This window comes from Xiphophorus maculatus, chromosome 21 (genome assembly GCF_002775205.1).
Source record: "Xiphophorus maculatus strain JP 163 A chromosome 21, X_maculatus-5.0-male, whole genome shotgun sequence".
NCBI lineage: Eukaryota > Metazoa > Chordata > Actinopteri > Cyprinodontiformes > Poeciliidae > Xiphophorus > Xiphophorus maculatus.
This window is the reverse complement of record NC_036463.1, coordinates 3,006,939-3,021,102: the sequence shown is the minus strand read 5'-3', so window position 1 is coordinate 3,021,102 and position 14,164 is coordinate 3,006,939. Positions and strand designations below refer to the sequence as shown.

Genomic DNA, 14,164 nt, shown 5'->3' with positions numbered 1-14,164 from the left:
CCTACATTTTGAGGACAACTTTGAAACACTAAAAAGAGTGTCTCTCATGACTTTAATGCCTCCTTTATAATAAAAAAAATCAATGACAGCTACAACATAAGCAGTTTAAGAAAGTAATGGTCAAAAGAAAGCACAGCCTCTTTCAGTTGTAGGGTTTTGTGTAAAAACATACTAAAAATTACTTTCAAAATTACTCAAATCTAACCTCACAAGTAAAAAAACTGTTTTAGAGCCAGTAGACAAAAACATTTTATAAGCATAAGACATATATAAATCACAACTGACCTTTAACTTGGTCTTAATTGTAACAATAATACTTGAGGATGAAATAATCTCAGAATCCAATAAAGACCCAGTTGTGTTTATTATTTCCTAATACATAAAACTCTAAAGCTGAAAAGACTTCACAAACAGTTCACTACATTTTGGTAATATACGTTTCCTGTCAAGCCCTTTGTGAAAACTTTCAATACAGAAATTGTTTAATGAAAGGTAAAAACAATGAAACACCATCCATTTGGTTGAAAACAATAAAACTGCTGACATGCCTTATCCCTATCCCAGCTGGCGGGATGCCAGTGCTGCCACCTTTATTTGGATTTCAACCAATTTCATTTTGACATCAGATAAGGATAAACAAGGCTCATTAGCATCTCCTTAATTAGATCTCTGCCATGGCGCGGTAATTAGCTCAAAAACCAAGTCTTAGATCTCCCAAGTTACATCAAAAGGATATCTTTCTCAATTAGAGTTAAGAATCTTCTTTTCATTTCTCTTTGTTTACCTTCTCTGAGTGGCATTCTCCATATATTGTGGGTGACAGCTAACGTCAATAAGATTAGCATATTTTCCCACCCACTAAGTAAAGGTTGTTTATTTATCCCTTTAAAGTAGAATGACACAGTTTAGAAACTCATCCAGTAAATCTGTGCAGTCACAAAACCTCCCAGTACTGCTTGATTTTGTTGCATAAAAAAGGTTATACCTTTGGAATACAGTAATTTAAAAGTAATTAGAAGCATTTAATTAGTTTGCTGCTGCTGCTGCTTGCTCGATAATCTGCCCTGGCAATTTGATGGTTCTGTGTCATTAAGTCTGTTGTTTTTCCTGAGGAAGCCATCATCATGGCAGCCTACGTTTGAGATTACGGTTAAATTGAGGTTTAAAAATGAAGTGTGGGCGAGGAAAGGTCACAGCCCGACTGGGAAGGGTTATTGGTAACTTCTCACCCATATTTACGTTATCCGAATTGGATACATGTGATGCATTATGCTTGCTGAAAAGATTTGACAATGAACGGAACAAAATATATATCAATCTAATCACATTTACCTACTTTTTCCTCTGCAGTGACAAGTTTTGTAAACGGGGAACATTTCTCACCAAGACTCTGAACGAGGAACTAACTTATCCCGCAAACACTCAGCGGGAGGAGAACCTCCATAACTCAACTAAAATTTAAATTAATTGATTTAGTTACCTCTGCTATATTTTTTGTTCGTAAAGTTGAAAATCTCTGCGCATCTGCACCAAGTTGTCGGGTGTGTGTAATCTGTCAAAATGACTGATGGCCTTCAGATTTTTTCATTGCCTATGGAAAGTATTTGGTTGAGTTTGTGAGGTTGGACCTTTATTAGAATGACTGACATTAACATTGACAGCTGAGTCTCTGGTTCCTAAGAGTTTTGTCCTTCATTCCTCTTGGCCTCCTGTTTTCACAGGGAGAGATCAAAAAGTGCAATGTAGTATTTCCAAAAGTAAAAAATTTGCTGAATCATAACTTTAGTTCTGCTCCAGAAAAAAAGAAAAGGAAAAAAAAAACTCTCTTTGGTCAACATTTCCCTTTTGACTGTTATGGACTTGTGTTTTATATCTCCTGTCTACAGTCAAGTGTGACATGAAATGGGAGATCTTTGAGTGACCTGCTCTATTAACAGAGAATTATTCTGTCACTCAAGTCTTTGCCTTGCCGTAGACGTGTCAAAGTTTTCAGATGTAGCTCCCAAGGCATACGCACCGAAGCTGTCAGAGGATGAATTGTTGAGAGAGGCTTTTTAAATATGAAGTTCCCAGCAATCTTTAAGGGGAGTGGAACACATCACTCAATGACACATCCGACAAAGTGAAGGATTTCAAAGCTTGACATTTGTCAACAGGCCATTCTGAGATTTGTCTCCTGTTTTGTGCTAGGGACTTTCCAAGCCACAGCGAGTGGTCAGTTCATTTTTACAAATAAAAGTATTTATGTTCTATGGGGCTTGTCTGACAACCTCTTATGTCCTTACTGTAAAATATGTTTCAAACTCTTAAAAATGTCACAGTTGGTGTCTGTGCCAACGTCACAATCAACTCTATAAGACCGGTCTTCCAATGAGCCAGAGGTACATTTCTGGGGTAAAGATTAGCGTTGAGGTGTGACTGAAGGTCAGAGGTCGTTATAAAAAAGATCACTAGATTTCAGGTTATGGTTGGAGTCAGAATGGACTCAATGAAGTGCAATTACTCAATCAAGATAGCAGCAGTACGACAGAATATTAGGACCAGGAAGACCAATAAAATAAAATAGATTATGAGAAGAAAGTTATAATATTACGACTTTTTTCTGTTATTCTGACTCTTGAAATATTTTAACTTTATTCTCAGAATATTATGACTTTATTCTTGATGCCATGACTTTATTCATATATTAAGACGTTATACTCTTATTCTGACTTTATTCTCGGAATTTCCTGATTTTATTTTGCTAATATGACTTTATTCTTGTAGTAGTAAGACTTATTCTCATACAAGTTTATTCTCATTATATTATGACTTCGTCCTTGTAATATTAAGACTTTGTTCTTGTACCTGACTTTATTCTCAAAATACTCTGACTTTATTCACATGTTGTTAAGACTTTATTCTTGTATTTTGAGTTAATTCTCATTATACAACTTTATTCTTGTACTATTTCAACTTTCTCTGAATTTCATGATTTTGTTCTAATATTGACGTCATTCTTGCTCAAATTTATTCTTGTGATATTGTGACTTTATTTTCATAATATTAAGACTTTATTCTTGTACAAATTCTCGTTATGACTCAAATTTTTTTAATATTGTGATTTTATTCTCATAATCTGACTTTATTCTTGTGATATAACTTTTTTCTCGTAATTTATTTAGTTAGTGTGGACCCACCACTCCGTCACACAGCAGAAACTGTACATATATGGAGTTCATTCATCAATTACAAGTTAATCAGTTTTCCAGGTGATCTGGAGCTTTTTTTGATGTATAGAGGTATAATTTCCTCTTTCAGGTGGGAGCAGGTCTGCACCATGAAATCTCATCTTCGATTGGATTGGGTGAAAGAATATCATCTGCAGTTATGGTGTGACAAGTTGTAGAAACTTAGAAAGTAAGGTACGGAGGGAGAAGAATTAAAAAGGTCACAACGGTGGTGAAATTGCGACAAAATTCTTAATACTGAAGTCCACAGGGTCAGAGCTCCATCTTCCAGGTCGTGAGCCCAATAATACCACTAATTGACTCCCAAGCAGGGGAAATTACAAATCCAGCCCTTTCCATTTGCAGAGTAGGTACTTCCAGATAGCCTGTGAGATCCCAGGATGGAGTGATAGACGTTTTTGGACATTATATGGCGTTCTATGATTGGTGTAATGGCACGTTTCGATCCTAATACCCACACATGATGGAGAAATCCTTAGACAATGTGCAAAAATAGGATAAAAACCAACTTAAGAAAAGATCCTTGCTCAGGTTGATTTTGAACTACATCGAGTTTCAGTTTTGAACAATCTAGATGAAGAAAATGACACACAGGTGAAACAATTAAGCAAATAATCCATGTCTAAATAAAAATCCCCAAAGCTGGTTACAACAAATGATTTTCATGGCAGCAGGATGTGTTACTGGAACTAATTTGACACTAGTCTATTAATTAGGCATTCTAACTGTACCAATAACCCCCAAAGATGTGAGATATTCATTTGCGAATCTTTCTTATTTGTTGGATCCAATTAAGAAGCCCCCCTTCTGAGCCGATATGCTGAATTAAGTCTTATTAGAGATAAAAATCTAACTCAAAATAACCGGTTGTCATGGAAAAATCATGCACATTAACATAATTAGATAAGATTTTAGCTTTTAAGAACATGTTTGATACATGAATGAAAAAAGACACAGGTTGCACTTAAATCCCTGAATGTGAAACGATGCTATGTGCTTTACATAAGAATATATTTCAGAAGTTTCTGATTTTCAGGAATCCTGATGGGAAAAATTCCTAAAAATAAATATATCTCAGTTTTATTAAAAAGCTGAGATTAGCTAATCAGAACAGAGAACACAGGATAGCTTCTTCTTTTTCACACCTTAAAATTGTCAAAATGAAATAAACCACAAGACTACATACACCAAACATAAAGACACACATACAGTTTTTTCTCTGACAGTTTGGAAACAAACCAAACTTCACTTGTTTTAGGTGAGTTAAATTTTTTTACAGTGCAGTTGCAGCCGAACAAGAAACATAAAAGCCGAGTTGCAGTTTACAGATGCATACAGGATGAAAAACTTCCATGTTTGGAGACATGTCCAGAGGTCTGATGAAACTACTTTAAATCCAGGATCAACTTGTGTAAAAACGCCACTGAGTTTGGCTGCGGGCCCAAACTCATTGTTTAGATTTACACATCAAAATGGCTGGAGACAGATGCGCAATTAAACAACAATGCAACTTTGAAAAGCATAAGGAGAGCCTCCTGCACAACCAGCAGAAATGTAGCGTTTGGTTTCTGGATGTTTAGTCAACAACAAAACACTTGGGTTTTCCAGCAGGCATTGTACAGATGCACTGACTGTGGTTGCTAGGTAACAGTGCAGCATTGCCTGTCGGTTTTGACTCAACATTCCAAAGGTTTTGGAAATGGGTCCAAAAAACTAACTTATTGCCAAGAAATGACTGGGTGGGTTTTTTGTACTCCAATTTGGGCTTTTTACAAGCAGTGAAAACCCAAATTGGAGTACAAAAACTTTAAAAATATGCACTGTTTCTAATCTCTAACCCATAATATGGTGAAGCATTAACTTAAATGTATGGATTTCCTTCTTCCAGTGCTTGAACCCTTCAGTATAACGTTCTAAAAATGGAAGCACACAGCAGAACAATGTTCGGCCTGACATAAATTAATTTCCCCATCACCCGCAACAACATTCAAGTGTCCGAAGCTGTTTGCGGTTGTAATGCATGAGTCCCCAGCAGGCAACACGAGGCTGTCAGCTGTGCCTTGTGACTTGCTCTCAATCTCAGGCAACCCCGCTGTCAGAACACAAGGATGTTGGCAGGAGCATGTGGCCTAGCACATGAAACTGTCCAAATGTTAACAGGCCTGGCACAGTTTAGGCCTGGAAGGCATAAATATTAATCTTCCCCAGTTAAATATGAACACGTGAGTCTTCCCAAATTAAGTGTCGTATTTACACAAGCTGATCCTGTAATGGAGAATGTTTCCGTGAGTCATTCCCCCTGAGATAAGCTCATGTGATAATTATTTAGAACAGCATGTGGTTTAGGGAAACACATTTATTTTTAATACAAATAGGGACATAATTTATTAAGTGCTTTTTTTTGGATTTAATGTATTTTATTGGAATTTTTTTGGCAAAGACCAACAGAAAGAAGTGTGTAACTGATGTGGAACAAAAACAAAGTTTTTTTCAGGTGGGATTACAAATAATAATCTCAAATCTGTCACGTACTTTTAGCCAGACCCTATTACTCTGATATAAAGAGTAAATCGAGTCCAGCCTATTTTATACACGCTTCCCACAGTAAAATTCAAGCACTTTTCAAGCATTTTCAAGGCGAGTTACCAAACCTTTCCAGCATTATACTTTAGAGATAAAAACAATACAAAAAAACTAAAAAAGAGAGAGATTTTTTTTGTTTTTATTAAGTCCTTGAGCAATTAGGAATATATATATTTTTGTGACATTGAAACAATCCAAGCATGTTGAAGTAAATGACCTTCCTGCACAAATTAAATGCTAAAATACCATTTACAAAGAAAGTTTAAAAACTTTTCTCAAAGTTTTCTGGCATTTGGCCAATATAAATAATTTTGGTAATTCTAATTATTCTAGAATAAGAAAAGTTTAGTCTAACTTATCTTCAGATGGAGAGAAAAAATATATTTCTTTTAATTATGTGTATGAAAATATCTTATTTGAACTGTGAATAATATTTCTAAACTCTAGGGTTTTGATCAAGCGTTAAATTCCATTTTTTTATGACAAAACTGCAGAATTTGAATATCAAGCACTTTCAAGGACTTTTTAAAGAAATCAACGACTTTCCAAACCTTGAAAACACCTCATTCAAATTCAAGGATTTCAAGCACCTGTAAGGACCCAAAAAGAAGTCAAACATATTTACTTTCATATGTGGAGCATTAAAGCTTTAGATATAACGCATCATCATGCCGATTCCAGGAGAGACATAACAGCTGGTCGGCGTTTACGGGAAAATTAATGGAAACCTCAAAGACAACCACAGCTACAAGGGATAAATGTGAAACAAATGGCCAAGCTCAAGTCCAAGACAAGTCATTTTACTGCACATTTCTTGCTATATATGATAAAAACGTAATTGATTAACCAATTTCCTATTTAGAATCTGTGGCAAGACTTAAAAATTGATTTTGTGAGGAAGAATCTTTGAAAATTTCAGTTTCTAACTGAAAACTGATTTTAAAAAATCTCAAAATAGTAAATGAAATTTGCTATTTCATTTACTATTAACTATACTTGAAAGTATTGACTCTTTCTACTCCTCACGTTCTAATTTTCATTGGAAGAAATGATAAAAATGATGATTGTATTTCCTCAGAATTGCACCTTTTGTGTTGCCGTAAAATCCCAATAAATGATGAGGCATTTATTGGGATTGCCTCATCATTCCCAATGATGATTCCCAAGGGGTATAATAACTTTTACGCTATTCTATAACATGCGCAAGGCATTTTAAGAGGCCCCCACCTGCAGATCTTTGGAGTTATTTTAACCACTTGTCAATCAGAACAATTATGTCTTCTCTGGGAAACAAAAAAAACTGACGCAGATTTGAATGCCAACGGTTAATTTATGCTCACAAGTTGAAGCTGAAACTTTCCTTCAGTCAAGATTGATGGTTAAAACAGAAAAGTTCATTTGTGCAGCTCACGCATCAAAGTGGCAGAGATTTTCCTCCATGCACGCAGCACGACGGTGTGAATCAATAATGCATTATTTATTTGCTTTGCCTCTAATTCAGCCGGGATGAAACATCAATAAAGACTCACTGATTGCAGTAAGTGTCGCATCAATTTGCCCTGATTTGTCCTTTACTTAACAAATGTCAAACAGAGATAAATGTCTATTCTTCCACGTCTTTCTTTGACGATACAGTTGTGGCCAAACGTTTTTGGCAGTGAAGTGTTTTTATTTCACGGACAGTTCCATTAATCTCAAATTATTCTGCAGAATGTCCAGATGTACGTTAATTCCTTCTGTTACGACCCGGCTCGTGAGCCGCAACAAAAAGCCAGAGAGGCACGGCCCTCAATAAAAGAATACAGTCTTTATTGTACAATCCAAGCAAATAAACAGGACCAGCATCGACAAGCGGGTGCCCCTCCCCCCCGTGTGGTCGGTGTCATTGCTCCACGGATAAGCCCTCTGTAGAATCAAGCTGGGTGGAGAAGCCGGCTCAGCTCCAAGCCAGATTCAGCTCCTGTCCTCTCTTCTCCACGCGCTGAAGCAGGCTGCTTATATCCCGAGGACGCGCTGGGCCTGGCAAATCCTGGTCCCGCCCCTTCTGCTCCGCCTCAGGACAAAACACAATAACTGACGGACGTCACACCCCCACCCACAAAACATGGGTTCCCACAAGGGAATCCCAAGTAAAAAAATAATAATAATAATAATAATAAATAAATAAATAAATAAATAAAAATCATCCAGATCTAAGATGCATTGTCGTTTACAATACAGGGGCACGAGAAAGCGCATCAGCAACTACATTATCTCGTCCTTTTATGTACCGTATATCCAAAGAAAAAGACTGCAAAAAGAGCAACCAACGAACCAAACGTTGATTAGGACATTTTAACGTCGTCAAAAATGTAAGCGGATTATGATCCGTATATACAACAATAGGAGCACCACCCCCCAAGTAAACATCAAAGTGCTGCAAAGCCAGGATTAAAGCAAGTGTCTCCTTTTCGATCACAGAGTAATTTAATTGATGTTTGTTAAATTTTTTTGAAAAATAACTGACTGGCTTGCAATTTCCCTGGTCATCTATTTGTGTCAAAACTGCACCTGCACCCACATAACTGGCATCCACATGGAGCTGAAAAGGAACACTCAAGCGTGGGGCAGCCAAAACCGGAGCACAACAGAGAAGCTGCTTTACCTGCTCAAACGCATGCTGACAAGAAGGAGACCAGTCAAACTTGGCATCCTTAGAAAGCAAGTTGGTTAACGGGGCTACTACCGAAGAAAAGTTTTTACAGAAACAACGATAATAACTGACCAGACCAAGAAAACGCATGAGATCCTTTTTTGTAACAGGAACAGGAAAGTTCTGTACTGCTTGCACCTTGGCTGCGACTGGGCGCACTTGACCCTGCCCAACTACATGGCCGAGGTATGTCACGGTTGCTTTCGCAAACTCACACTTAGCAAGATTAATTGTAAGTCCTGCCACCGACAAGCGAGTAAACAAGTCGTGAATGCGCTCCATGTGTTGTTCCCAAGTATCAGAATAAATCACTACGTCATCTAAATACACCGCGCAACCTGGCATATCTCCCACCACATAATTCATTAATCGTTGAAAAGTAGCGGGTGCATTCCGAAGTCCAAACGGCATAACTGTGTATGAATACAACCCAGAAGGAGTAACAAACGCAGCTAACTCCTGCGCACGTTTTGTCAGAGGAACTTGCCAGTACCCTTTAAGCAAGTCAAACCTGCTAACGAATTTAGCCGAACCAACTTGATCCACACAATCATCCATTCTAGGAAGTGGAAATGAATCGGGCTTTGTGACAGCATTTAATTTTCTATAGTCTGAACAAAAACGGAAGGTATTATCCGGTTTAGGAACCAAAATGCAGGGAGATGCCCAACTAGACGAAGATGGCTCAGCTATCCCATTATCCAACATATATTTCACTTCTGCATCAAGACATTTTCGTTTCTCCATGTTTACCCGATAAAAATGTTGTTTTATGGGACTCGCCTGACCCACATCAATATCATGTTCCAACCAAGTTGTACGCCCAGGAGTATCAGAAAACAAACCCGGGAAGCTATAAATCAGCTCACTCAACTGTTTTGAATGATGTTCAGAAAGATGTGATAATAACACATCCAATTTCTGCAGCGACTCCGAGTTGGAAAGACGCCCGTGCGTCATGGCGCTGTCCAAGGTACCAGTCTCCTCGTTAGAACAAGTGGCCATACAAACCTCATTAACCGCACAAACTGGGTGTATGTCCTCGGGAGATTTTCTTACCTGATCTCGCGCATAGTATGGTTTTAGCAAATTCACGTGGCACAACTGCGTGGTTTTTCTGCGCTCAGGCGTTGCAATGAGGTAGTTCTGATCAGAGAGCCGCTTTAACACTGTATACGGGCCGGAAAACTTCGCTTGAAAAGGAGATGAAATAATGGGACACAGTGCCAAAACCTGATCCCCGGGCAAAAACGAGCGTTCCACTGCTCGACGATCAAACAAAGATTTCATTTTATGTTGGCTAACAGACAATTTTTCTTTAGCCAAATTCCGCGCTGCATACAGTCTATGCCTAAAGCCGTTCACATAGTCAATGAGATTTTGGGGTGGTTCTGGTTCTTTCCACTCCGCTGCCACAGCTGCTAAGGGACCCTTAACGGTGTGTCCAAACACCAACTCATTTGGGCTAAAGCCTATGCTCTCCTGAGTAACCTCCCGAGCAGCCAACATCAACCATGGCAACCCATCCTCCCAATCCTTCCCCAGTTCTATACAATAAGCACGGAGCAATGACTTTAAAGTTTGATGAAAACGCTCCAACGCTCCTTGACTTTCTGCATGGTAAGCCGTAGATCTGTTGTGTTTAACACGTAGCTGTTTTAGTACCTGGCCAAAAAGACGTGAAGAGAAATTTGTACCTTGATCCGACTGAATAGTCTGTGGAATGCCAAATACAGAGATGAACTGAGAAAGAGCACGCACCACAGATTTTGCTGTTATCGTGCGTAACGGGTAAGCCGCCGGATATCGAGTACTTTGGCACATAACAGTTAACAAATAGCAAGCCCCAGATCGCGACCTTGGCAAGGGACCCACACAATCAATGATTAGGTGCTCAAACGGTTCTGTTGCAACAGGGATGGGTAATAAAGGAGTGGGTTTCAAAGGTTGGTTAGGCTTTGCAGTTAGCTGACAGACATGACATGTCCTAACATAGGAGGAAATATCCCTCTTCAAACGAGGCCAAAAAAAATGTCTAAGGACTCGGTCATATGTTTTTTTTACACCAGCATGTCCAGAATCATCATGTGCTACTTTCAACAGTGCCTCACGATATTTAGAGGGAACTACCACTTGAAACACCGCATGTTCCACAGAACCAAAATATGGCACCCATCTTCTCATTAGTACAGAGTTTCGAAGAAAATACGCACCTTCGTGGTCTGACACAGCCCCCTCCGGACGAACCTGTTGAAATAATTCTTTTAATGAGGAATCTGCACGTTGGTCAGTTATCAAATCAGTACTAGTGACAGGAAATGGAAAATCAGCAAGAGGCAAAAAGGACTTGTAGTCTTTATTTTCCTCTTGTGCGTCCTTGTCACCGTTCACTTGAGAGCGCGACATAGCTCGAGTCACAGCACAAGCAGTGAAAACGTTCGACAATTCACGCTCATTCTCCTCTTGTCGATCCAAGTTTTGAGACTCCGGCTCACTGCCGACTGCGGGTGTGGGTGATTCATCTGTCCACATACTGGAACCCGCTAGATCATTACCCAAAATGACCGAGACCCCGTCAATAGGTAACGCAGGTCGCACCGCCAACAAAGCCTCTCCACAAAAAAGCTGGCACTCCAAAAACACCCTGTGGAGAGGAACCAACAAAATATTCAAACCCATATCCCTCACCGGAATACAGTTGTCCGTCTCTGTGTGCTCAGGGAGAGGCAATACATCCGCCTGAATAAAAGAATTAAACGCACCAGTGTCTCTAAGTACTTTCACAGGTATTTTCTTTTCACCTTTTTCCAATGATACATAACCATCTCTTATAAATGGTAAATATGATTCCACAGACTCCACGAGCGGCGATTCCTTTCGTTTCTCTACACCTGTAAATACAGGTGCCGCTAAACCCGCCCCCTCTGGTCTAGACTGAAATGTTGGAGTTCTAGACTTAAATAGATGGCAATCCGCCTTCCAATGACCACGCTTATGGCAGTAGTTACAACGATCATTACTGTCAAAAGAACCAGGAGGTTTAACTTCCACCTTACGCAAACCAGCAGGACGGCGAGAACTATCGCTTCGCCCAATGTCCCCCCTGAAACCACTTGCTGCCGGAAACTGGGATTTATGGGTCAAAACGTAATCATCCGCGAGCGCCGCGGCTGCAGCTGCCGTCTGAGCTTTCTGTTCACAAATATAAGTAGCAACCACCTCAGGAACTGAGTTTTTAAGTTGTTCCAAAACAACAAGTTCACCTAGCTGCTCAAAGGTTTTAACTTCTGCTGCCGCGCACCACCGCATAAAATGCATTTTAATATCTCTGGCAAATTCCAGGTAACTCTGCTCAGAGTTTTTTCTGCAACTCCGAAACCTCTGCCTATATGCCTCAGGCACCAACTCATAAGTTTTTAAAACAGCAGCTTTCACCTTAGCATAGTCATGGCAATCAGAGTCAGACAACGCAGAAAAAACTTCTTGAGCACGCCCCACAAGCACACACTGCAACAACAGCACACGTGCAGAATCAGACCAGCTGCGCGCCTCAGCCACACGCTCAAAAATGACGAAAAAAGAATCTGGATCAAGTTCATTAAATTTAGGCAATAAACGTAAATTCCCAATGACATCAAACTCCATATCAACTGCCTCAGAAGCGACGGAAGAAGAACGAGAGACTCCAGACGCAACACTCTGTTTAGCCAAATCTAACCGTGTCCGTTCGATCTCCAACCTAGTGTGCTCTGCTTCCAGTTGTACTTTCATTTTGAACTTATCGTGTTCAAACTGTAACAACAGCAATTCCCTATGCTGCTCAAATGTTAAACCAGGAGGTAAAACAGTGGGTTTAGCTGTAATCTGACCAACTGAGCTGTGCAAAATGTCCTTCTCAACTAAATTTGCGACCAAAATGGACTTCACATTCTCTTTAGACCGTCGGCCATCAATTTCCACACCGTAATGTTTTCCAATCTCGAATAATTGCTCTTTTGAGCAACCTTCCAAAAACTCCTCTGAGGGAGAATCAAAAAATTCAGAGAGAGAAGTCATGATCATTTATAACAAAACGCAAACAGTAACCAGGGAAAAGTGCCAAGTCGTGTACCCAAAAGGCAGACTGAGAAACCCCACTATTCTTACCTATATACAAAAACTTACCTAACAGCTGATCCCTAGTCTTCACGCTTTTCGGCGGCGGGTTGTTACGCACCTTAAACCAGCGGGCCAGAAAGGAAATCTATACAGATTCCCTGCCTAGAATCCCACGGACGTGCTCCCGAGATAACTGTAAACAGTTAACACTAACCACCTAGAAGCGACACTACCAAGACAACGATCAGATGAAGCCCAAAGGAGCCACACCTCTACCGCCTATCAGGGGACCAAAGCTGCAAACAGGTGTACACGATGAACACTCACCCACTGATTACAGAGGAAGAAAAAAATAAAAATAAACGAAACGCCACACCCGGAGAAAACAAACAAACAAAACAAACCACGCCATCCAACAACCACAAAAAAAAAAATAAATAAATAAAAATCCAGAAACCAAATCTTAACCAAAAACAACAAATTATCCAAACGCAACCAGGTTCAACTAACGACGAGCCCCCATTTTGTTACGACCCGGCTCGTGAGCCGCAACAAAAAGCCAGAGAGGCACGGCCCTCAATAAAAGAATACAGTCTTTATTGTACAATCCAAGCAAATAAACAGGACCAGCATCGACAAGCGGGTGCCCCTCCCCCCCGTGTGGTCGGTGTCATTGCTCCACGGATAAGCCCTCTGTAGAATCAAGCTGGGTGGAGAAGCCGGCTCAGCTCCAAGCCAGATTCAGCTCCTGTCCTCTCTTCTCCACGCGCTGAAGCAGGCTGCTTATATCCCGAGGACGCGCTGGGCCTGGCAAATCCTGGTCCCGCCCCTTCTGCTCCGCCTCAGGACAAAACACAATAACTGACGGACGTCACACCTTCTAAATCATTAAGCTGCAGGATCTTTAATGGTTTCTATAAAATGCCAGGACAGTCCTGCAAGAGAAGGTTGCTGCCACCAGTGCAGAGCTTGGTAAATACTGGCAGCGTCTTAATGCTCAGTGGTATGAATACTTTTGGGCATGAGTGAAAACACAAATATGAATCCTCCAATTGTTTTGAGACATTGAGAAAATTAAGTGTGACTGAAAAAAAAAAGTGTCTGCACATTATCTAACATAAGGCCTCAAAATGTTGTACCTTAATTTTTTATTTTAATTTTCCAGAGACTTTTCTGTCAGGTAAAAGTCCTCATTGCATTCTGTGACTCAAGGAAGCTGCAGCTACCGCTAACTAGCTGCTAATATAGGAATATAGGACCTTCCTAGCTAACTAGCTAGGAAGAGTAGCTAGTTTATCAGTAGTTTGAAGTAGAAACAGAATCCTAGAAATTAATGTACAGATTGTATGAATGAGCACAGAGGTGATTCAAATTAAAAAGTAATTACACTTTGTTCTGATCATTCTGTGGTGCATTATGAAACCTACACTGAAATAGTGAAAACATTATGAAAGTGTAAAAATTAAAATTCACACACTTACCTTTCTCTGAGTTCTTTTCACTTCAAAGTATAGCTGAGCTGTAGAGATTCAAAGATGGCCAGGTATTCAGTTTTTCTATG

The 14,164-nt window shown here is 39.7% G+C and overlaps 1 protein-coding gene across 1 annotated transcript; it reads right to left on the bottom strand.

The window, feature by feature from the left end:
- Window positions 1-7,557: 7,557 nt before the first annotated feature.
- On the bottom strand, window positions 7,558-11,385 carry LOC111606189. Its single transcript, XM_023326042.1, has 2 exons — window positions 10,719-11,385; window positions 7,558-7,866 (listed from the first exon to the last, which is right to left on the bottom strand). Exons 1-2 carry the CDS (start codon window positions 11,182-11,184, stop codon window positions 7,727-7,729), a joined length of 606 nt encoding a protein of 201 aa, XP_023181810.1. The 5' UTR covers window positions 11,185-11,385; the 3' UTR covers window positions 7,558-7,726.
- Between the last annotated feature and the right edge of the window lie 2,779 nt (window positions 11,386-14,164).

Coding starts and splice junctions, on each gene's coding strand:
- LOC111606189 (XM_023326042.1), bottom strand. CDS start 11,184: ATGGGTTTGAATATTTTGTTGGTTCCTCTCCACAGGGTGTTTTTGGAG. Junction 7,867..10,718: donor GGCTGTGTCAGACCACGAAG/GTGCGTATTTTC, acceptor TTTTGTCCTGAG/GCGGAGCAGAAGGGGCGGGA.